The sequence below is a fragment of the Amblyomma americanum genome, chromosome 1 (assembly GCF_052857255.1).
Source record: "Amblyomma americanum isolate KBUSLIRL-KWMA chromosome 1, ASM5285725v1, whole genome shotgun sequence".
Taxonomy (NCBI): Eukaryota; Metazoa; Arthropoda; class Arachnida; order Ixodida; family Ixodidae; genus Amblyomma; species Amblyomma americanum.
This window is the reverse complement of record NC_135497.1, coordinates 522,925,546-522,951,632: the sequence shown is the minus strand read 5'-3', so window position 1 is coordinate 522,951,632 and position 26,087 is coordinate 522,925,546. Positions and strand designations below refer to the sequence as shown.

The following is a 26,087-nucleotide window of genomic DNA, read 5'->3' as shown; positions in this document are numbered from 1 at the left end:
CCAAGGGCTTAAACTCAGCGTTAGCGTTCCATTTAACGCGGAACGTTCATATTTCTGGTTACGCAGGTCGCTATACAAACCGAAAGCAAGGCAGGCAAGCAGCTAAAAAAGAGGAGATTTTTTCTTCAGTGCAATTTATGCTTACGTCAGCTCTCGACAAGGCAGAGTGTCAATTTGTAACTCAAGTTTTGCACTGGCAGACTTATCTGGGGAAAAGCTGCATTGGAGAGTATACTGCGCCCTTTGTCTGGAGGAGAGACTATCCTCCTTTCAAGTTTAAAATGATTAGTAATATCGTGAAAAGATGATAGGCCGTCCTTCGAAAAACTCTCAGCAACGACAGCGTCCCCTGCTCGGCTGACGAATCCTCGAGCTGTTATGTGTGCCGCTTCGTTACCATGGTTCCCCGAGTGAGCCGGGACCCATATCAATTCAATAATTCTGTCTAAGTCTTTGGTTTGACCCAATATGCTCATTGCTGCCTGAGAAATTCTGCCCCTCGCATAATTGCGTATGGCAAATTAAGAGTCGCTGAGTATGATAGTAGCTTCTGTGTTAATGATAGCAAGGGCGGTTGTCGCCTCTTCTGCCGTTTCCGAGGATTTCGTTATGGTAGTGCCGGAGACTATCAGTATACCTTGCGTATCCACCGCCGTTAGTGCGAACGCTTGTTTCTGGGCATATTCTGGGGCATCTACATATACTGCATGTTCATCTTGGTTGTATATGTTGTGTAGAGATTTTGCCTTAGCCCTTCTTCTCCCCTCGTGGTGAGCAGGATGCATATTCTTAGCTAGTGGCTTAACTCATATTACCTTAGCGATGCGTTTAGGAATGTTATCTGGATCGTTTTTGAACGACCCAGCTGACGAGCGTCGAGGATCACGACACCCGTGTTGCGAGTAATGAAGCCTTGTCGGACTTCCACCGGCGAGCTTCCGTCGTAGGCTTGATAAATGACACCTCTGACTGAGTCGTCTGGCGCTGCTACATACGTCGCCACTACATAGGTGCGACCTCCAAGCTGGAACGCTTTGACTTCGGAGTACATTGCACCTCGCTGGCGTGCCGGGGTGCTTAGAGTGAGCGCGTTGTTATTAGAATTAACACGCATGGTGTCTTCAGTTAGTGCGGCCTGAAGAGGAACCTTGGCTGCCGCGCACAGGGCGAGTTCGAGTTGGCGTGGCGCAAAGTCGTTTAAGTTCCAGCCTCGAGGACGGCAGACTATTTTGTAACTCGCTTTTTGGCAGTTGCGGTAGCGGCACTCGCCTTTTGATAGCGGGCGCATTCCGTTTCTTCTTGGCAGGAACGCCGGAGTCATCGTTGGCGGCGTCTTGCTGCAGGCGCCGGGCGCGGTCTTGTAGGCGAAGAACGGTTTCCCATTCTCCGGACGCCAGCTCCGGGGGCGAAATGTCATCTCCCACGACGGTGTAGTTCATAGCTGAGGTCGTATGAGCGGCCGGCTGGCTCGAACAAGCGAGCGCAGGGCCCAGGGCCCTGAGGGCACGGCAGAGTGTAGAGAAGGCCGTGAGGCACACAGAAAAGGGCGTTGACTTGCCAGAACTGCTGTTCGCGGGTACGGGGCAATGCTCCGAAGATTTCCCAAAAACGGCAGCTCAGAGAATGCAGTATTTCCGCCAAAAGTTGGCTGTGAAGTGAGAGCCCATGTAGAATACGTCCACACAGCTCGGTGTCTTCGTCTTCCTCCCCACTGGAAGATTCTCGAGAAACACGAGAACGCCGCAGTGATGCAAATAATTATGCGTGTCGCCAGCATCCAGCTGTTTTGACTGTTGAGAAATGTGCATAAAAAACTGAATTGGAATCTGGCAACGTTGTTCGTGGGAAGATTGTGGCATGCAGTGTAGCTCTCGACTGCTGTAAACATGTTGTAAACAACGGAAAAATCGTGGCGTTTGGAGCCTGATATTCAGCGATGCATACGTACTGTGACTTCATATGGGTGCCTTGTTTCTTCTTAATTGTTAACTGAAGATGAGTGCCGCGGTTGTGACGCGCTTGGAGTGCATTTCGTTCATTGAGCACAATGCATTATGCATGTCCTGTGTTGTCGGTCGCAAATACACGTAACATACGTAATATGAGCTCTTTCGGCTCTTTCTCCCAATTTATGATGAGTGTTTCCCTATCGTTGAGATAAAACCTTCAAAAAAAGCACGAAAGCCATGGATGACTGCTCGCCTGGTACGACTGGTAAAAAAGAAACATAAGCTCTTCGCGACTTTCATAAAAAGTAGAGCCCCCGCAGTGTTAGCCACTTATAAGTCGCTAAGGAACCGCTTAAATAGCGAAATTAAATCATCCAGGACTGCCTACTATAATAATTTGTTTAATGCGCATCTCTCCGACCACCCGAAAGAAAAGTGGAGACGCCTAAATGTTCTGCTAAATCGAAATAACCAACATCAAGACCTCGCGAGCCTAGTTATGCATGGCAAGGAAATAGCTGGGCCGTCCCTTGCAAATGCCTTCAACCAATATTTCACTGAAGTTGGAAGCAGTCAGTACAATCCAGGCATGTCTCGATTTTTGGACGACAGGCTAAACGAATCGATGTTTCTTGAACCAACCGACGAAGCTGAGGTTTACTCAGTGTGCAAAAGTTTAAAGAACACGACAAGTCTTGACCCAAGTAATATTCAAAGTTTACCTGTAAAATACGTACTACCTTTGATCGTGCCATGCCTCACACATATTTACAATACCGCGCTTCGCACAGGACGTTTTCCCGCTGCCATGCAGGTGGCCAAAGTTGTGGTTATTTATAAAAAAGGTGATAAAAACGTTCTAGGAAATTACAGGCCAATATCTGTACTACCTTTTTTCTCCAAGGGGCTAGAGTGAATAATGCATCGACGATACTACAATTTCCTACAGAAGCACTGTGTAATAGCCAACTGTCAGTATGGATTCACCAAGCATAGATCAACTGAGCATGCTCTGCTTGATCAAAAAGAATACATATTAAATAACTTTGAAGCTCAACACTTCACCTTAGGCGTCTTTGTAGACTTTAGCAAAGCATTCGATACACTGAATCACGAAACTCTGTTTAAAAAACTCGACCACTACGGTATACGTGGCCACGCCCTCTGTCTCATTCAATCGTATTTCAGTGCTCGTCGCCAGTATGTCGCTTTAAATCACTGCTCTTCGGACTTGTTAGCAATCACAAACGGCGTGCCCCAGGGCAGCCTTCTGGGGCCACTCCTATTCAACATATATATTAATGACGTATGCAACATCAGTAATTTAGTTAAATACATCATATATGCTGACGACACCAGTCTATTTTTGTCCTCACCTGACATTAAAGAACTAACTAGCAGCGCAAATACAGTTTTGTCATCATTATCTGAGTGGTCATCTTTGAACTCATAAAAATAAACAAACTAAAAACTAAAGCTTTATTGTTCCATCCGAAGGGGCATCATATAGGCAGTGTGCCACCACTCTATTTCGACAACGCCCCCATTGAGTACGTGGAAACCTTCACATTACTCGGAGTGATATTTACTGCTACTATGTCGTGGGACGCCCACGTAAGCAAAGTGTGCCTATCCCTTTCCAGATATATTGGGATAATTTCGCGGAATAAACATATTCTACCCGCCAAAACCAAGCTTAATCTGTACTATGCGTTCTTTTATTCTTATGTATCGTATTGCTTCCTTGTATGGGGACAAACCACAGCATCTAACATCCAGAAGCTTCTAGTACTGCAAAAAAGAATACTTCGCGTAATTGCTAATGTACCGTATGATGCTCCGACACGTCCTATCTACCAGCAATACAGAATGATACCCGTAACAAGAATGTTCGATTACAGGTTTTCATTGTTCTATCAAAAAATAATAGCCGAAGACGACGCATTTTTTTCCGGCATTGTGACACTTACACCACATCGGACACCGTATGTGACACGACAGCGTATGATCTATTCATTACCACGATGCAGAACAAACTATGGCTTTTCCACACTAAAATACATTCTTCCGAAATACTTGAACACGCCATTTTACGACACGTTACACAGCATGTCTGTCTCGGCTATTCGAAATGTGTTTTCAAGCTAGGTGCCACAGTATGTGTACCCATGTATAGGACTCTATTGCATTGAACTGTAAATTTTGTGTAAAACCTTTATTCTGTTGTGCGGAAATACTACTTGTCCATGCTAATAGTAAAAAAAAGTTCCCTTTCATGCATGTATGTGAAAAAAAAAAGTTTCTTTTTATGCACGTATTCAAAAAAAAATATTTCCTTTTGCGCATGTATTTTACACGCCTTGTCTTTCCATGTACCTTTGCGTTGTTACAAGTGTATGTAACCATCACAGTCGCTACCAAACTGCCTCTTTGTAGGGGTGGCGAGGCTTGTCAAGCGGTCGTAATGACTGCTTTTTTCTTGCCACCCTCAGTTTTGTAAAAGAAGCTGAAATAAAGTGATTGATTGATTGAAGCTGCTGCGCAATATAAGCAGCAAGTAGGTGGAAGCAGAAATGCACTTAACAGTGTAATCTTTGGCCCTATGAGGCCGAACACAATTACAAAAGGAAGCGAGTTTGCCATGGTAAGTGAAACAACTGCTTTCCGCGGTTTATTTTGGATGGTCAGCGTTTTGATAAGCGAATGTCCGAAGTTGCTGGCCCTGATACATTTTTTAATCGTTCTCCTTCGCCCAGGACGACTGTGCCGTGTTCTCTTATGCTGCGTACCGAGCTCATAAAGGGATTTTTCATCCGCAGCAACACTCACAGCTTTATCACGAACGACTGATACAGAAGTTGGCCGGTATGCATATAAGTAGCAGATACGTAGGCGCAGGTAAAAATGCACGAATCAATTTCATCTTTATTTACAGCATGTATTACTGCTGCAGAGCGTAATACAAAACCAATGTAAGCGAGAAGCAGCACCCATGTGTACTCGCGCCATTTGCCACTCGCCAAGAGCCACTCGGGCTATCATGCACCGCTGAGACAGTTTAGTGCATTTTATTAAATCCAAATGCTATAAATTAACGGGAATGTCGCATCAACTGGTAGTAAACGTGTCCTAATACATTGGTGCCTTTCGTGGCAATTATGTACCGCGAAGTGCGTGACGGAAAATCATCCGCACTCGGAACTCGTCTTAAAGGTGGACGTCACCGAGCGTCTGTACCTGCTTGCTGTTTACTTTTCCACGGCAGTCGGCATACTCGAGAATTGAAGGCAAAAGGCGCCCGTGTGCCATGCGGAGGAGAAAATTATTCCGGAGGCCTTCTACAGTGCCGGGCCAGCCATAGACATTTCGAGGCTGAGATCACATTTATTTTTAACCCAATTGCTTACAGCTTGAATTGTATTTGCAGTTTCCCTGCTTTCCATCTGGTCTAAGTTCTCGTGCCCGACATGCTTTAGCCCGAGTAGCGTCTTCTTCTTGCCGTGCGTTGTGTTTAAAAAACATTCAATTAGTGTTGCAAGTAAACATTTGTGAGAATATAACAAAAAGGTTATAACGGCAGACAGTGGCTTAATTAGTTAACAAATTTGTGCAGTGAACAAAGTGCGCCAGGAAATGAGTCGCTGAGCACTTTAGTGTGAATGGTTTTGAGACTAGAAAGAAAAGTGTTTTGTCAATAAGACAATGCAAGCCGAGAGAGTCGGCGTGCCTAGCAGTTCAAGGTTTAAAAAAACTGCACGCTCTACCGCAAGCGGTATGAGGGCAGTTCCAGGGTGTAACAGCCTTGTGATTCACTCTTTATTTGTCGCCAAATACTTCTTACAATCATTGCACTGCGTTATAGTTGGCATTTTAGCCTATATTACACGGCAAAAATATGCTGGTCTCTATGGGCTTTGTGCATTTAAGCCCAGACAAGCGCCGACTGGCAACTGAGTTTATTGAAAAAGGAAAAGCGGTAACGTATAGTGAAGGCCGTTTTTTCTGTTGTTTTATATTTTATCGTTTACTTTCACTATATATTACCACATGTCGCTCTTGAATAAACGTAGTTCCTACTCAGGGCTTGTCTTGCCTTTGTCCCGCCTTTGTTGGACTGTTTACCACCATGAATGCCTACCAACTCGCCCAAGTCTCAGCTTTACTCTCACACTGATAGATTGTTGTGACCCATTAAATCGGTCTTGTCAGATCGGCATGCTTTTTGAAAAGCATTTCGGTAATCGTCAACTTCTCAGTATTCGCGACATACAGTTGCATCTTGGTCTCTTTCAGAAAGCATGCAATATATTACCTTATAAAATAATGCCTTGCATCCTTCTGTTGTGAGCTGGATTTAAGTGATCCTAGCCGGATGTCAGCAGTTGGCCCGTGCTAACTCTTGCTCATCCTGCCTTTATTTTTGGTAATCTCAGGTAACTCGAAAGGTATTCCACTTGGCCCTTCCCTTTTCTTACAGTTATCAACGACATTCCTTTCACTTTTTCATTTAACTAGTCCTAATTGACTGCTATGTGGTCTGCCATCCCACTATCAACGCCAACATTCCAATCTCCAGAACAACCGTCCACGTGCTCGAGAATGGCCTATTTGCCAACGCTTATAGGACTGCAATAATAGTTTTTACCGTCAGCCATACCTGCCTTCATTACGAGCTGATATGTGCCAGTATTTCCTTTGTGCTTGAATCCTACCCTGTGTCAAGCGAAGCAACAGGGAGACTTCCATTATGTGATGTGGTTAAAATGCCACGTGAGCATGTGACGTTTATGTGCATGTGTCATTTGATCCTTATCCTCATCTGAAATGACCAGCCAGGTATGAATTTGGGCCAGCATTTACAGTATTTATAAAATGGTGCATCCTTCTCTGTAATAATGCTAAATTTGACATAAAGACTGTCGTAATGAATGGAGACAGATTACAGCTGCAGTTATGTTCTTACACTGACTGCAGCTGCTGTTTAAGGAGGATTATCATTTTGGTGCATGATTTTGAAAAGCAGGCCATAAAACAAGACACTTGTTTGACTAATACATGTAGTCCTTCTAGGACAGTTTAAACTCAGATACACTTCCTGTATGAAGCCAAAAAGGAATAGCCTAGGCAAAGATATTCAAGTAGATTAGCTTAACAACAATGTCATTTGAACGTAAGGTATGCCTAAAGGGAGCTTCGGCAGTTTGAAAACCAAACTGGGAATGAAATAAGCTTAACTTTTCCGAAGATGCTGCTAATAAGAAACAGTCAGCATGTTCCAAAGTTTTATGCGAGACAAGTGGTACAGACAGTGCTAACTTTCATCTGCTGTTTTGGGAACCAGAATCACTGTTGCGATCCCTCTTTTTCTTCTGGTAAGAAAAGACTCTTAAACATACTGTAAAGATATATGAGGGGAAATATGCATGTGTGCCCTAGACACAATGAAATGCTTATTTTTTTATTTCATTGTATTTTGCGTCAACACAGCTTTTACCCTGTAAACATGTTTCTACAATTTCTGCTTGACATAACCACTGTGCATGGTCAGTGTATCTTGTTTCCCGGAATATATGAAGTATTCTTTCCCAGCCTCAACCAGGCGCTGTCCAGATGTAAGCCATTTTACCAACTCCCACATAATGTTATGTTTACAATGGTGAAAGGCATGCATTGCCTTTAAATAAGTTCTAAGGAAGCACCTTGTTTTCATCACGTGGGTACTTTAAGAATTTTTTGGAGTTGTACAAACAGCATGCCAGTTTGTTTCTGCATGTTTCAGCATTGATTGGTTCTTAGCACAAGTCTCCAGGCATGTTTGCACTCCTGCATTCCAGCTTGCGCAATTCTCTTTGCAATATGAGTTCAGGAATGACTGCTAAAATAAAACCGGTCGCCCGCTGTCACTGTGCAAAAAAGAAAGCCGCCCATTTCAGCGCGGCGATAGATGGCTTGGCCCTTTCCTTTGTCACCACACTGTGCTATTTAAATTTTGGCTTTTCTGACGGACAGGTAACATTGCAGAAAGAAATCTGCACTCTTGAACGGTAACTCTTCTCTGAAATGCCGACTACCGTAACAACTGATTTTAGATATTTAAAATTACTGAGGATAATTTTCTCGTGCAGTTGCTTTCGTGTCCGACAGCAGTGTGCTAAAATGCCGAATTTTAAATGCATGCATTTTTGAGACACACACTTCTTTTATCAATAAATCAAGAAGTGTCTTCTACAATAACTTAGTGGGGAGCCTGCAAGGAGACCAGTTTTCTTCACAGTGACAACCAATGATTATTGATGACAACTATAGTGCGCATGAAGTATTGAAAAAGCCACCAAATAAAGGCAATTATAGTGCATGTATAAAGGCTGCAGTGTGCTATTTTTAATAACATATGAGTTAAAATGTGCCCGATCTGAGCTCAGATGGTAATTTTCCTGTTGTAACTACAAACGATCGAATACGTACTGCTAACCTATCTTGTGGTCGTCCCGTGTCCATGGATGCGAGAATTCGCGATACGAATCGCGTCGTCGTTCTGAAATCGTTATTGCCAGTTTGGGTATAGTGTAACTTTAATGGGGGCACTTTTCAAATATTGGGGGTGAAAAATCTTAGATCGTAGACAGAACGGTTGCATATATGGGGGTCCTCAGCGGAGTTTAATCGACTAGCGGTCGAATGAGTTGTGTCACGATCGCGGTGTGATGCTTTTTTTCACTTTCTGAAATAGAAATAGCGCGAACGTTAAGCGTTACCCTGACGTTGTTTCAGAACCTTGCCTGGGGTGTTGCAACTTTTGTTGCGGCTTCGTTCACGGACGTCAGGGTCGGCCGCGCTGAGATACATGACTATCACAGCCCATCGCGGTTTTACCCGCTACGAAAAATCTCACAGCTGATCATGACTCAGGTGAGCCACAGTATTAGTATGCGGGTATTTGTACGGCAATATATCTTCGTGTTTTGCTACGGCACTCGCCCGTGCTGCCGCAGGGGCGGCACTGGCGAGCACACCAATCAGAACGCCTGAGTCGTACGCTCGGTAGCATGCAGAAAACTTGACCGTAAAACACCTCATCCGCCTCGCGCTTTCACGCAGCCCTGCGCATGTTCTCAAGGACGCTCCGCATGCGGCTCAAAAACGATCGTGCAGACAGCGTGGGGGATTGTCTATTCATCGCTGGAAAGTTCTGACGCAATTTTTTTTTCCTCCTCCGCGCGATTTACACAGCGGCGACAGGCTACAACCACATCACCTTCGTCCACGCATAACTCGCCGCTAATGAATGAATGGGTGCTCCTTGCCTGTGACGAAATTAGCGCTGTTTTGTGGGGCTAATCGCGTCGAGGCTATCACACGGAATTTGTGGCGATGGCGTGGTTGTCGATCCTCGAAAAATCGCACTAAGTGACGAATGTACTTTGTAGAAGGCGATGTGTTCTTGTGGCGCCGATATCTGTGAAAAACGAAAACGTATTGGCACCCTTGTCCTACATTACTACTATAAATAAGGACCTTGGTGAATTTGCCATTTTCTAGCGGGAAAACAAGGCTGTGGTCACCGGAGGTAACACCAGTCTGCTCGCTGTTTATGTGCCGCGTTTGTGGCAATCCTTGGTATCACTCAGTAAATAACACGTCGAGTCGACGGCATGTTGTGTTCTCCGTTGAGAATATGTAGGTATCTGTGGCGGGAAGTGGCAGCAAAATAAGGCCGGATGTGGATCTGTGCAATGCGATTACGCAAATCTAAACATGCTTGCGAAACAATTCGCCCTTTTGCATGGATAGAACATTTACAGTGCATTTTCTCCGAAGTAATCGGACAAATTTTTGTACGATCGATCGGGTCGGTTGCCTCTCTCGCTGTCGTGAGTTTGCATGGGCTAACGCTGATGCCGAAATGGTAACCCTTCAGAAAAAGTTGAGAAAGCGGAGGTGGTGGGGTTCAGTCTAGATCGCCTACTATATGGGCGCGTAGCGTGATAATGCGAACGTGTTTGGTGATACTCGCCAAAAGGCGGTATCGTGCGTACCCATTTTTTTTTGTGTATCCATCGCAGCTTTCGGACACCATAAACTAGTTCCCGTGTTGGTGTTTCAGTGTCAGAACACCACCCTGAAATTTTGTGAGTGCTGCATCCCCCTCCTACCGGCCTTTACTTCGCCCATGCTAATTACACACCGCAGCGGTATATTAAAATGCTAAAATGAAAACAAGACGAGTCTCAGTTTCTTTTCGAAAAGATTGATCTGCGTTGTCGCGACTCTATAACAGGCAGTATAAATTTTTGCAGAAAGAGTCGATCTTCTTCGCCATGGCACGCCTTATGGTACTCGTTTAAATTGTACGCGCAGGTCACGCATTTAAACATACATTTTCACGTCGGCCTCCTTTTTCATCCTTTGTATTGTCCTCTGTCGGTAAAATAAAATGTTTTTTTTTTCTCAAAGTTCCTTGACTGCTGGGTGCAGGTTGTCATGAATTGTGTTGAAGTTTTGACAAATGTCGTTTGTTCGCAGTTTTTGACCTTGTTATAAAGCAGAAATTTCTGTGGGGTTGCATATTTTGTGAAAATAATGTAGATAGCTGCTGTTTTTCGCACGAAACTTTTTTATGTGAAAAAAAAATGTTCTTCGCGATTCAAGTCCTGGAAGTCTTACGTGCACTCGTCATTTTCTGTAGATATTACAGGGAACGAAACAAGAAACCGCTAGGCTTTAATAAAGGAGAAAAATGACTGCGGTATTTTTATGCGAAGGATCACTTTTTTTTTTACCGGCGGCGTATAACACTCTTTGAAAAATATTTCGGGCTACATCACTGATAGTGTGCATCCACATTGGTATATACTGAATAAATTTTCACTAATGTATACAAATTGTAAGGGCCATACTCCACGTAAGAGTTAAATCTGTACAGCGTACGGTGAAACGCCTTCAGAATGAATGACAATTTATCACATCAACAATTTATGGAACCTCATGTCCACCACATATTGTATCTGGTAGGCTTTAGTTTGGTTTTATAACTTTCATAACTGTCAAAAAGGCTTCATGCGGCGTAATGAAAGCCAATATCACTTTATTGCCATCCATATGTCATATCTCATTTAGTTATTTGGCTCTTTCCTTTCAAACCATTAGGTGTTTGTAGTCTATGCTCTACAAGGATTGACATGAAGAATGTTTTCCTGTAGATGCTCTGTATTTCATTCACTTGAGGTTTCAATATACTTGGATGTTCAATATACTTGGATGTTCACCAGTGTTGTGCAGATACTAGTGGTGAATATTGGGACGCATTTCGTAAACTGGGCTTTAATAAGGGCGATAATGCTGTGCAAATGAATGTGTGTGATTGCTATGAAGTAATTGTTGGAATGGTTGTGATAGGCGAGTACCATAAACAGTAGCAGTATTGGTTTATTTAAAAATAAATAAAAAACGGAAGGAAAATAATGTTGCCGGTCGCGAAAATGGCAATCTAATATCTTAAGCACCCGAGCTGCAGCCGGCGGACGTCAAAGGAAAAGGGAGAGGATAGGAACTAGAAATACAGAGGGGAGCGATCGAAAGAAAGAACAGGGGAGAGCATTATACACTATTTACAAAATATATAAAAGAATCAAGTTGGCGTCGCTCGCGCGCTATTGTTCCGGCTATGTTATAAAATAAGTGCGCGCGAGCGGCGAATGTGCAGAATTATTTACAGGAAAGAAATAAATTTTATATGCACAGCCGCGCACACGTAACGTCCTTTCTCGAACTAATCGCGTTTGCGCCACATTGCACGAGTGGCCGGGGTGGGGTGCCCGGCCGCGTACTGTGCCATAAGACAGCAGTGTCCACTTTGCTCATAGCGTAAACACTATTGTCGTTTTTGTATCTACTCTGTTGTTTAATGCGAATGATATCATTGAAACTGAATTGAAATGTTTCCTTCCTGTGGGCGATGATTCGTTTGATGTCAGTAGAGGGCAATGATGTGTTTGGCACTGCTATTTAAATTGATCCATGCAGGTGTATCGTTCTTCTGTGGTTGGTATTGGTACTTTATGCATTCTTTCTATTTTATTACTCTTGCTCATAGAAAAAACATGAACATTCTTTCTCAATGCAAGCTCTTTGTAACGATGATATGGTTAAGGCAGAAGAACACTGCTGTAAAAACTGAACATTGAAAAATAACATTCATGTTTGCGTAAATGAACGCATAAGGCATGAATCCCAGCTCTGCTGGCAGTGCAAAGACTGTGTGGGTACATAGCAGCCAATAGGTGTATTATTTAGTTGTCTGTGCGTCACGGTATCAATGTAAAAAACTTCTCTGCATAAGGATGATGCATGCGGACACACACGAAATCTAGAAGGAGCTGCTCCATGCCGGCGTGGCACCTCCTTGTGAGCGATCAACGCATACCTTCCAGCTCGCCCCTCTGCCCTCGCAGCCCAGAACAGTGATCCAGTAATGGGAAGTCACTGGTTGAGAATGGCCCTACATAGGTCCATGATTCCCCACAATCGCCCAACAATGGTGAGGCCATATAAGAAGTCTCTCTACATTGGCCCACGTTCTCCTCCGTTTACCCAATGTAGGCCTAGCCGACTTAAACATTGGCCACACTGGACACGTTCTCCACTGTTTCCCCAACGTAGGCCTAGCCGACTTTAAAATCTGGCTGTTGGCCCAAGTTGACCTCTGTTCATCCAACGTAAGCCTCGCCGACTTTAAAATCTGTCTACTTTGACCAAAGTTGACTTCTGCTCATCCCACGTAGCCCTCGCCAATTTTAAAGCTAGCTACGATGAACCACCGAATGAATTTTGTTGACCCGATACAAATTTGGTCATGCTGTTCTGGGAAAAGAGTTATGAGGCACCAATATAATCATCCCATGTTTCATAGTCTGTACCCTATGGAGATAGATTAAATGGAGATGTGGTTCATTCATCGTTCATTCAGAACGCACTTGAATAGTGCTACAATAAGCTAGCCTGAGTGGGAAATCACTTGTTTTTTTCATATTTTGCGGGCTTTCTTTAAATTCTGAAAAAAAAGACCACGTCGAAGATACCTTGCTACAAAAAAAAAACGGATCGGTTCTTTCGTGCCCCCTCTACAACTTAATGAAACGCATCTGTCACTTAAGTGAATATTAGGTTTTTCATATTTACTCTTAGCTAATTATTTAAGTAGAATATAAAAAGTTCTGTGTTGAGTGCCACACGACAAAACAAATTTTGTCGTTGGTTTCACCTGGCTACGCCACTACACATTTTTAATCATCTGGTAATGTAATCTGAAACACCCTTTTGGACAGAATAGACGGTGTGATTGAGGTTTTATCGCAAATCACGACAGCGGACGTGATCACTTGCTGTACATAAACTGCGTGAAGAGACAGGTGACGAGAAAGAAAAGGGGTATAGCTTAGATTTAAAAAAGCAAAAAAATATAAAACGCAATATCTTCTCAAGCTGCGAAGCTAACGTGGCTAGCTTTTTTGTGGTTGTAAATTGTTTTTGTCATTTTACTGTGCTTTCGAGTTTTTTGCACCTATGGTTCTTGCGTACGTTTTTGCTTATAAACATCGCCTTCATTTAATAAAAGCGTCGCAAGTTGTTATCAGTCGCAATTGCACTTGTTTCTCTTTGCTTTTCCTTCCCTACCTCAAACACGCGTTGGCAGGCAGCATGACCATTCCTGAGGTCGGCCTGTCTACCTTACTGTGGATAAAACGTACAGGATTTTTCGCTCTCTCAGCGAATCAATGTATTGATAAACTGTGTTCTTGGACGTGTGTTATCCTACTTTGTGTGCCTCATGTGTCATACATGAAACGCTCGAAGAAAACATATTTCGCATATATTTTCAGTTATTGTTCCACATTTTTTATCTTGATAGCAACACTTTTATCTCATCTTGAACCAAAGAGGCTACAGCACAGGAGAGCAAAGATCACGCAAGTATTTGGAGACTTTTTTGTAAAATCGATGACCGAGCTCTATGTTTTTGCTTCAAAAGTTTCCGGCGCCGAACCTGAAGGCTCGTTCTTGGTACTTGATTTTCCTTTTGCACTGAGGCAGCAGTCTAAAACCTTCCCAAGTAGCACAGGTCATCGGCCGAATATTGCAACAGGATGGTCCCATCCTGATCCTTTGTACGGCCGGCCTTTGCCAATACGGTTCCAATGTTGGGCCAATTACTTGTGCGGCTTGGGTTGGCATCGTCCTTTACTTCGCTCTTATCATCTTGTCATCTTCCTATGACGCATCCACCAAGCCGTCTTTTCATGGAATAATTTAGTCCATATAGAGAAAAAGCTTCGTTCAAAGTTGTTTCGACGTCAATTGAGTGGAGATGCTACCACCTGTGGCATAACACTGCTCAAATAAAAAGGAAAAAGGCGGCTCGTTATTAATACATACGTAACTATGATAATAACGCTGAATATACGTTGATTTCTATTCATTACTAAGTTTAACTTTGTGAATTTTAATATGTTTATTTGGGGGTGTGAAACGGCGCATGAAGATTTGAAATCGTCCATTCACTGGTTGGCAAACATGATGAATTCGTTTACACATTTTGCAATTACTGCGGTGATAGTTCTTAAGCATAATTTACAAATAATTTTATAGAAATGTTTTGCGAGTATCTTCTCGCGCACTGTGCGCCGCAATGCTAATAATTTTTGCCTTTTCCTGCTATGGTCATACTTATGCTGATAGCCACAATGAGTATCTTTTTACAGCTTCGACGTATTGCGAGGCCATCGTGCAAAAGCTGGACGAGGAATTTGTTTGATGGGTCTGCAAAAGTTATCTTTCAATACAAGTGCGATGAGTAGTTCTGATACGACTCGAGATTTCACTGGAGGACAGCCCCACAAATCACTTTGTGGGCGTCTTAGCCGTGCCACATCAGCTTGCCAAGCTGTGTAGCCCGAGCGGAATGCTCAGAAGGGTAGCAAACTTGATAATAAATGGTGCTTCAATGAAATATGTCCGGTAGAGTTGGTTGAATCACTTAATTATCTTCAAGTGATACACTTTATCAAGACACATTCCAGAATTATTTGAAAGTTTTATGACTTACAACAAATCGCACATTACAATACAAAAGGTCCAAGGTATTAAAAACACAAACGGGACCTCAAGTTGCATGCGATAAACCTTCACTGGTGTTGTTGGGAAAGCCAATGGTTTGGCATGTTGGAAATGCCTATAGGCAGCCACCGGATGCCAATAACTGAAAAGCCACCATTCGTGCTTACTGGGCCGTGCACAGGCCAATTGATGGCAGTCGGAGTGGCTGAACGTCGGCCCATTACTGACGCGAACGATAAGCCATACTTAGAAAATATAGTAATTTGCCCAAATTCCGATGAAGGACCAATTTTGGAGCCAATTTTCGATAATCTTATGCCATCGGTCGTCCATTATTGGCGCGCTGCTCGGGCTGCTTACTCGCCGTTGTGTGTGTGGACTTGGCTCCTAGGCCAGCGTGCGTCTTTCGCGGACCTTATTCGTAATAAAGGCACTTATCCAACAGTTGACTTTTCGGCCGGTCGTCGCTTCCTCGCAGTTAATGCAATGCAAGTGTGGGCTTCACGCTTAAAATGCGTAAATTTAAAATCCGGCGAACAGCGCCAAACAGGCGAACGATGCGCAACTGACCCTTGTCGCAGTTTCTCGCGCGGTCCAATACTGAGCTTGGTTCCACTGGCCGGTTGGAAAAAGATGCGGCCAAAAATATTTGCGATAATGGATTGCTCTCCAGCAAGCATCTGGGGATAGCTTTAAATTGACTCAATAGCGCGAGCATGAAAAGCACTCTGATCCCAGCAGTTGCAGTAGTTTGCGCGTGCCGACGTTGCGATAGCAAAGGCGAGTGCGAGCACAACAGCTGCACAGGAGTTTCGCACCTTAGAAACTTCGGGAAGAGATATTAGATACTAGGAAAGACGAAATTGTACCACTAGAAGTGGCGAAAATAGTACTGTTTGTGTGACTTTTTCCAGATTCATTTGATTTGATAGATTGTTTTCGTTTCGACAGCACACAGACTGAAAATCGAAGGGAAGCAAGCTAAAGGCGTATAGAAACGCCTGGCAAAGCCCTGCCCTCCCCATGTAAACTAAAACAGAGTGGCACTTGACAATGGTACAAAATTTTCATAAGTAATACAAAGTCCAATGGAGCGGACAGAGTGACTACGAAATGATGAGATCAGTCATGCATAATCCGAAGCGTAACACAATTAACTTTGTTGGGTCGAGAAGACACCACATTTATTGATGACAGAAATATTCGTGAATAGTTTTCCTATATGTTGCCTAGGTTGTGTAATAGGTTTTTAATATATAAGGAATTGCGCGAGTTATTTGTTGGAACCCGTAGATTGTACGAAATTCGGATGCATGCTATTGAGGGTACCTGAAACTGTATGCTGTTTTTGCACCTATATATCTGGTCTCAGAAGTCTGCCTGTTTTCATTCACAAGAATGGTGGGCATACTGAAAGCACGCAAAACGACGATGGAGAAAGAGAAGAAAGCACAGTACAAAACGCGGAACTTCAACTGGGATTTACTACAATGAAGACCACATTGTCTGTTACATGCCTTTGCCTGTTACATGTGCATCACTCTTAAGGTTTGTACATAAATAGCTAGTTCCTTATGGCAAGCGGCAGCGATGGTAAGCAATTTTTGATTGAAAAAAAAAAGGTGCCGTGGCCACATTGTGATATATATTTTCAATCACCTGTATAGCTCTTTTTTGTAGAGGTGGTAGTTTCACAAGATTGGTCGAGGTAGTTATTTCCTAGATCAGCAAGCAATATTGTACAAGCGAAAAAACCATAGAGACCATATAAAAAACCATATAAAAATGTGTGCGATTTGCATGCATCCTCCTCTTATAAATTATTACTCCAATCTGTGTTAGCAAAAAAGCGTCGGAACTCAGATACACTGTTTTGGTCAGTTCTCCTAAATGCCGAAGTTTACGGTTGACTCGTGTGTAGTTTCGGTTGACATGGAGCTATACAGAATATATGCATATGATCACTAACGCGTAACGATAAAACGCCAGCGGGGACGTCACTACTTCAAATATTCATAAAACAGACATCAATAAGTGTTCCACAGTTAACTGGCGTTTTACCCAAAATGTCTACACTTATATCAACAAGAAGTACGACCTCACAATTGTTAAGAGAGACATATTCGAAACTTTTTTAAACAAAGTTACAAAGTTCAGACGCAGATCCTGAAAAAGGCTTATATATACATATAACAACAATTTTTTCGCAGCACACAGAGCTGCTGCATCTTAATTCACTTTACACCATTCAGGTATACAGTGATAGGCGATTTCAATCCTCAAATATATAGACAAGCCCCCTCTTCTCTCAGTATGTCGCGTCAGAGATACGCATTTATAATCATCAATGTTAGGATCGTCAATACCACAGTTAAACCATGTTTCTGAAAACACTAATACGACAAACTATAAACTCACTTTTGAAACAACACAACCACTTCATCTATTTTGTTTTGCAGGCTCCGTGCGGTTAAAGGCACTGAAAGAATTCTTGAAACTTTCTCAAAATTGAACATGTACTTATTGAAAGTATCAATATCAAAATAAGCCACGATGAGTCATTTATTTTAAACAAGAAATCAGCGCGCCTGAAAAGCTTAAACGCTACCGAATATTTTCCAGGTCATCTTCGCAAGCAATGCAGATTGCATGCCCCCCGGTTATTTTTCTGACAAGGATTTTGCTGTTTCTCTGCCAGGTATAATGGAAGCCATGAGCGTTTGAACGCGCCAATTACAACAGTCGCCTGTTGAATGCTGTCAGGTTTTAAAAAGGCGTATTTTTGATTCCTTATCTTTGAGACACTTTACATTCTCCAGCCATTGATCTTTTGTTTTCTGCCTGACAAAACGGATTAGCACAGGAGGAATTTTCCCCTCGGTAGTTCTTTGAGGAAGGCAGTGCATACCTTCAAATTCTAATTCAGTGAGCGGATCAAGGCTCATAGACAGTGCAAGACCTTTGACAACAGACATCAAGTTTTCGTTCTCAGTGTATCTCAGATCATGAACCCCAAGATTTTGGCATCGTTCCTACAGTTCAAAGTCGTTTATTTGCCTTTTCAAGCGGCCCACCTGAGCTTCAGATCCTGCCGATTCTGCAACTTCACGCGGTTTGTTCAGATTTTGTATCTCTGTAACGGGACATTTCTGAGTTACTTGAACCTCATCATATTTCGCAAACCTCATCTGTACTTGGTTTTAAAGACACTCTATTACTTATTTTAAGGTACTTATAGCGTCAACTTTCTCTTTCGTCTGCGCGAGAGCAGTTAACTTAACGTTGATTGGCGATAGTTCAGCTGTGTGCTCCTACTCCTGCCCAGTTACCGAATTTTCGTTTCACTTTCCCCTCTGGTTCCAGCAAGCAAGTAAGTTGGACACTTCCATGTGGTCTTAAAAGCTTTCCACTCGTCACTTTTGCCTCCGCGGTGGCTGAGTGGTCATGGCGCTCGGCTGCACGCCCGATAGACGCGGGTTCGATCTTGGCCGCAGCGGTCGAATTTCGATGGAGGCGAAATTCAAGAGGCCCGTGTGCTGTGCGATGTCAGTGCACGTTAAAAACCCCAGGTGGTCGAAATTTCCGGAGCCCTTCACTACGGCGTCTCTAAAAGCCTGAGTCGCTTTGGGACGTTTAACCCCCATAAACCATAAAAACCAAACCTTGTCACTTTTTTCCTAACCTCCTGAACAGTTTTTATAGTCGTAGCTGCAACAGCATCCGGCACAATTGATAAACTCGCCGCCATCATCGAGGTTATCTTTACAAGCCTAACAGATAGTATTCTCCGGCATTGCACGAGGCTACCACAGCAGTTAAATACCGTGTGCAACAGAGAAAGATGACACATGCACTACAGTACAATGGCAGCGGCAGCAGCAGCCAAGACGAATAGCTCTTGGTATCCTTAACAGTAAGAAGTATCAATGCACACCAACCTGTAAAAGTAGATGAACCTCATCACAGACTGTCTGTACGGTGCCGCTGCCACTGCCAAAGTGACAGCAGTGCACGGAACGACGCCTCCCTGACAAAGCCGACCAACAGGGAAAGAGCCTCAAGACATTGAAAACAGATTGCAGCAGAGGAAAATCCGGCCAGAATTCGAAAGACGGTTGTTCTGGATATTTTGAACTGCGATGATGCTGATATATGTGTGGAGAAGCACAGCACGTCCAATCCTGCGGCGCCGATCGTTACAGCATGAAGATTTATGGAGCGATGCATCACTTCGTGCATTCGGACAGCGGAACGGTGATAAAAATAATAATTAGTTTTGGGGAAAGGAAATGACGCAGTATCTGTCTCGGATATCGTTGGACACCTGAACCGCGCCGTAAAGGAAGGAAAGCAGGAGGAGGGGAAAGACAAAAGGAAAAAAAGAGGTGCCGTAGTGAAGCGCTCCGAAATAATTTCGACCACCTGGGAATCTTTAACGTGCACTGACATCGCACAGCACACGGGCGCCTTAGCGTTTTGCCTCCATAAAAACGCAGCCGCTGCGGTCGAACCCGGTACGAACCCGGTTCTAACTCCGGATCAGCAGCCGAGCGCCCTAACCACTGAGACAACGCGGCGGGTAGCGGAACGGTGCAGATTTCACTTCCCGTTAAGTATTTTGTTTTTATTGCGAAAGCAATACTGCTCGAGGTTTCCGCTCTTGGCCGTCGTCCCGGAGAATCCACCATTGACCTTTAGCGTGACCTATGTGTGACGTCATACCAGCTGTGGAAAAGCGGGGCCCCAACTCGGCTCGTCGCGATCGCCCGAGCGAATCCTCTACGCGCCGCTGCCGTGGGGGAGGCGCTCGCTCTACGTGACGTCATGCCAGCTGTGGAAAAGCGGCCCCCCCAACTCGGCTCGTCGCAGTCGTCCCAGCGAATCCTCCACGGTATGTCGGATGATGTGTATAAGGTGAAGCTGCAACGATGTACTGCAGCTAAGAAGCGGCGGCGTGCGGAAGAAACGGATGAAGAGCGGAAAAAACGTTTAGCTAAACGGCGGGCATATTTCATTTCCCCTTGGAGCGCGCTTCGGTTGTCCACCGAGATAAGTGAAACAGAGGTCATTTCCTTTCCTTAAATTGCTCATTTTGACAGGGCGTCGCGCCGAACAAGCGATGACGTTCAGTGGACCCCTTTAATAACACTGCAACACGCTGTCGCGTCCCACACTTAAAGACGAAGCTTACCCGTCCTGCGGTGTGGAAGCAGTTGCGAGCGGCCGCGATCAGTCGTGCCAGACGCCTCCTGAACGCCGATCGGGAAGGATGCCGCCTAAACGCTCTTTGTAGTCTTTAATAATCAGCACCACACATCAGGGACACAAGCAGCAACAGCGCGCTAAATGGTTTCGCCTCACTGCATTTTAGGTCGACAAAGCTCCCCCCTGAATTTTTCTTTCGTTTCTATGAGCGTTATCTTGTGTTCCCATTAAGCTAGCGAGGGGTGTCTGCTGTTGGACCTTTGCTTTTGTTTTCATGCCTGCCCTACCAGGAGCCGCATAGATTGGTTACATCGCGGCGGAACCCTGCACCCAAGGCACCTCTTCCTTCTTTCACTCCCACTTTCCCCCTTCCCTCACGCCACAGTTTAGGTGTTGACTGAGAAGTGAGGCAGTTACTGTGCCTTTCATTTCCTCATAACCAACCATTGAGAAAGCAGTTCACGCGCTCAGGTACTTTACCTCAAATTTGCACGCGCCTCTCCAGTTTTGGAGGTGTGATTGTTCCCAGGGTGCGGAATTGAGCTACGAGTATGCTCATGCGCCCTGGCAGGTGTCCGCACCTACGGGCATCTACGCATGCGAATATAGCTCCGCGCGGAAGCGGTTTCCTGCAACGTTTAACGCATCGCTCTTCGCTCAAGCTCTCTCTTGTCGACTGGATGCTGAAATCTCAAAACTAAGAATGTACGCACGCCGTCACCATTGCCTTGCAGATGATGATACGCCGCAGGTCGGGGCCTAAAACTACAGATGCCGCCAAGATTATCAGGCAGTCTCGGAATACGATACAACCCCAAGACCGAAGTCATTCTACAGCGAGGCTTTGACCTGCTTTGCTTGCGCCGCGTGCGCCGACGCCGCAGATGAAAACGTAAAAGAGAAAGGCCGCTTCATCTGCTTCGCCTCCATCCTATCGCCTCTATCTTTGTCACCAGGCCGTGTGATCGGGGAACAGCCGCCAGCAACCTGCATCTAGTCCAGTCCATTGACGCCAATCTATCTGCTACTGCATCGATAAAGCATACCGCTGAAAGCTGCTCTCTCGTTGAACGCAAAGTATAGGGCTTTCTTCGGTCTCTGAGCAGGTGGTGACGCCGACGGGTCCCTCTTATTTGCGCTGGCAGCTATACTGCATTGAAGCGTCAGCCGGAAATTCTGCCTTGACTTTGGAAACGCTAAATCTACAGTTTGATCTTGAGGAAAACAGCCTTATTTAGAAAACATATTGTTAGAAATGTACATAAAGCGATGTTCTTTGAAGAATGCTGGCGACAAAACTGTGAACACCCTCGGCCGTACGAATTTAAAAATACAGCGTTACTGTCCTGACATTCAAATGTGGCTTAACTGGCATCTCAGTTGTATAACTCCACAGCTAGATTTTTATTTCGCGTGAGCTTATTGTCCAGCCCTTTTGTATCTGTTCCTTTCACACATAATTATAAGGTATTCATAATTTTTTCGATAGCCTCAAATTGATGTGAAAATTGTCTGCGGCGAAAGCAGCTCGTTGAAACAAAGGAAGGCAGCGAGTGTCTGTGGTCTAAGATGTGTAACGCTTCAAAGCATCTCAGTGAAGCCGTAGTTATGTCAGTGATGCGTAGTCAGTGATGCCGTAGAATCACGTGACGCCCACTCCGGCTCTCATTGGCCCTCTGGCGCTGCCCTCTCCTGGCGTCGGCGGGGCGTTGGCGATTTTATCGGTTCCACCAGAAGCCGACGATTTGGCAAAAACGTCCTCTCGCGCGGCAAAAAAAAAAACGCTCCGCTGCCGTCGACGCCGACGAATCACCCGGAAAAACGCTCCATGCGGGCCACGCTTTAGAACCGACGTTGTCACTCCGGCAGACGCGGTTGTTGCGACGCCAGCATGGACGCGTCTTTTTTTTACATCTTTCTTCTCACATCCTTCTTTTCTCCCCAGTCTGTAAGTGGCAGCGATTGTAGCTCAGCTAGAGCCAGGGGCAGGCCCATGCACTTTCCTTGCACGAGGCGGGGAAATTGTTCTCTTTATCTCTTTTATGAGCCAAACACGAGGAGATGCATGTGTATGGTACTCCTCAGAATTTTTAAACAATTGTGTAAGAAGGCTCGAGCATCAAGCTGTACGACAGTCGGCGATAACAGAATCAGCACTCGCCTCGGCTGCCATCGATGACAACTTGTGGCCACATATCTGCCCGCAAAGATGTTTCGAGCATTGTGCCCGCGAGGGCTTTTAAGGCGAAAGCCTTTAATTGCTCATAGTTGTGTCTTTCCCACCGTCCGCGAAATCTGGCACACATTAGCTGTCCATAATTCTAGTGACGTCATGAATGACACAATTGCTATAACCCATACTTTTAGCACTAACTAAATAGTTATTAGTAAATAGTTATTGTAGTAGTAATTTGTCATTAACTAGTGATTATAAAAGAAAAACAAAAAGTGGAAAAGTAGAAATAGAAACAAAAATAAACAACATTGAAAAAAGAAAAAGAAAAGAAAAATATGCAATGGCTACAGGCGCCGCGGAAAAAAAAACCGCGTTCTAGAAAGTTCTATGCTTTAGCATTCCTGCACGTAATCTGACAAATTCTCTTACACATTTTTAATAAAGGAGATGTTTGCATCAATTAAGCATTTCTCAAAGCATACCCGCGTTTTCACTGCGCAGAACGCAACGAAGACCGCGCTCTCGTATCGCGCTCAACAACCCGCCAAATAGTTCACCACATGCATGCATGTGCGCGTCTGAAGGCGTACTCGGGGCTTGTTATGCAGCCGCTCTCGCGAAAAGGCCTTTGAACGCCATCAAGATATCAGCCGGGCGCACGAAATTAACTCCCGAATTATTTTCTGAATGAGAACTATGCGATCGTGATATACCCGCCACGGTGGCTCAGCGGTTAGGGCGCTCGGCTGCTGATCCGGAGTACCCCGGTATGAACCCCTCCGCAGTGGCCGCGTTTCGATGGAGGTGAAACGCTAAGGCGCCCGTGTGCTATGCGATGTCAGCGCGCGTTAAAGATCCCTAGGTGGTCGAAAATATTCCGGAGCCCTCCACTACGGCACCTCTTCCTTTATTATTTGTCCCTCCTTTACCACTTCCCTTACCGCGCGGTTCTGGTGTCCGCCGATATGTGAGACAGGTATTGCGGCATTTAATTTCCCCAAAAATGTATTCCAATTCTTCGTAACATAAAGCTTAATTGATAGGTGGTGAGACTATTGAACTGCGAACACACACACTAAAAAACAAATAAATAAACAGCGACAACTACCGCAAAACGCGTCATTAGAAGAACCCGACTGCAGCTGCAGCGTTTCGATGGAGGCGAAACGTTAAGGCTCCTGTTTACTGTGCGATGTCGGTCTTGTTAAAGATCCCAAGGTGGTCGAAATTATTCCGCAGCCCTCTACTACGGCACCTCTTTCTTCCTTTCTTCTTTCGCTCTCTCCTTTATCTCTTCCCTTACGGCGCGCTTCAGGTGACGCCGATATGTGACACAGATACTGCGCCATTTATTCCCCCCCCCCAAAAAAAAAAGAACCAATTTTTCATTTTTTTTACCTGCCGCGGTGGCTCAGTTGTTAGGGCGCTCTGCTAGAGAGAGAGAGAAAAAAACTTTATTGTTGGAGAGGAAGTCCGGGCACGCCCCTGGGTCTCCGCACGACCCCACTGCACTCAAGAGTTTATGTCCCTAAGGTCCATAACACTGCCAGCCCGGCCGGTGGCGATTGTCTGAACGGCCGGGTCCTCCGAGCGCAGCAGGGTCTCCCAGTCCTCCCAGGTCTTGAGGTCCTCTAGGCCGCGCGGGGGAGGGTCCGTCGGGCAGAGGGGGAGGATGTGGAGGGAAGAGGCGAATGGTTCTGGGCACAAGGTGCAGGCAGGAGTGGGGAAGGAGGGGTGATATAGGCTAGGGTCAGGGGTGAGGGGAGTGTGTGTGTCTGTAGTTTGCGCCAGAGTGTTGGTGTTTGTTATTTAGGGAGGGGTGTGGCGGGGGTAGAGCTGGCGCGAGGCTCTGTAGGCCTGCGTCATCTCGCTGAACGAGTGCATTCGCTCCCTCGCGAATCGCCGATCCGAGGCAACCTGAACCCGGTTTAAAGAACCTGGGGCTAAAAGGTTGGCGGCCTCGTTTCCGGGACTCACGGAGTGCGCAAGCACCCATATGCTACTGATCCAGAGTACCTGGGTTCAAAAACGACGCTGCGGCTGCGTTTTTATGGAGGCAAAACGCTAAGGCGCCCGTGTGCTGTGCGATGTCAGTGCACGTTAAAGATCCCCTGGTTGAACGGAATTATTCCAGAGCCCTCCCCTACGACACCTTTTTCTTCTTTTCTTATTTCACTCCCTCCTTTATCCTTTCTCTTACGCCGCCGTTTAGGTGTCCAATGATAAGTGAGACAGATACTGCACCATTTCCTTTCCTGAAAAACCAATTATTATTTTTATTCATTTTTGACAATTTTCCTGGAACACGTCTGTGGTTCGGCTCAATATTCCCAGACTGCACTTTTATTCGTTCTAAAAGCACGTGCTAGTGAGAATACCACGAGGAGATTGAAAAATTTTTCTTGAGGAAAGGAAATGGCGCAGTGATTGTCTCACATATCTGGGTGGACACCCGAACCGCGTCTTAAGAGAAGAAAGAATGAAGGAGGGTGGAAGTGAAATAAAAAGAGCCAAAGAGGTGCCGTGGAGAAGGGCTCCGGAATAATTTCGACCGCCTGGGGGTCTTTCACGTGCAGAGACATCGCACAGCACACGAGCGCCTTTAGCCTCGACCGAAGCTCGCTCACAGTGGCGGACAGGCCATTCCTGTACTGGCTGAGCGCCTGTACGAGGGCCTCATTCGACAGACACACTAAAGCACGACAATAGCAGACTATGGTGATCAGCTGCTCTCCACAGGAATGACGGGCACACGCTCGCTACCGATGACTAGGCAGTATGCGTCGACGATGAGTGTAATAGACGCCAAGTTCTCGACGGTTAATTGAAAGGACTGGGCGCCCGTGCACTGAACACAGTCGGCTTTCCTCAGACCAGTTATTGGGAACATCGCGACTACGACGGTCTCAGGGCTGATGGAGACGCCACTAGTGGAAATTACACAGGGACCGAGGCACCCATCAACGCAATTGTGTCGCACGCTTAATGTATATTTAAGTAAGTGTCCACGTTATTTACTCTGCATCAGATTTTTCCCCTATATTTCTGTACTTGAATTTTTTCATAAATATTTTTCATGGTAGAACTTTTGTATTTAGAAAAAGTTTGACATTGACAACTGCGTGGGCGTTGACATTGTAACGAGTGGTAACGAGACGCAGACAGAGTACACATCACAAAAGTAAAGCTCAAACTGGGACGCTATTCATTACTAAACTTTATTTTGATAGTACAAATGCCAAGGTTACGGGATACATTAACATTCACATGACATGACGCTAAGCATGTAAGGCGAGCCAATTAAAGAGGTACTATAAGCATCCTTGAGCAACTAACTTGAATTGCTTGTTGGCGATGTAAAGCGGGATAGCATACCTATTGACAGAAGAGTGAAACAACAACAACCAACAACATATTGGCAACGAATTCAGCGAATCGTAATTTCTGCAGCTGGGGTCATTTTCATGAAACAGCCAAGGTGCTCAAGTTATTTACGCTGAGCAGTTCAAGTTAACACCTAATTTTTCCCCCGCACAACCTTTTTTCTCCCCTCTTTCGCTAATTTACTTCTTCTCATGTAATCAATAAACTTAAAAATGAGGCCGACAGTGTGGAAAACGATAGGACAACCAGCTGAGCCGAAA

At 44.9% G+C, this 26,087-nt stretch overlaps 1 protein-coding gene across 1 annotated transcript; it reads left to right on the top strand.

The window, feature by feature from the left end:
* The first annotated feature begins 3,538 nt into the window (after positions 1-3,538).
* Positions 3,539-4,105, top strand: LOC144107276 (uncharacterized). The gene has a single exon (XM_077640280.1). The coding sequence runs from the start codon at positions 3,546-3,548 to the stop codon at positions 4,095-4,097; it is 552 nt and encodes a 183-aa protein (XP_077496406.1). The 5' UTR covers positions 3,539-3,545; the 3' UTR covers positions 4,098-4,105.
* Positions 4,106-26,087: the final 21,982 nt, after the last annotated feature.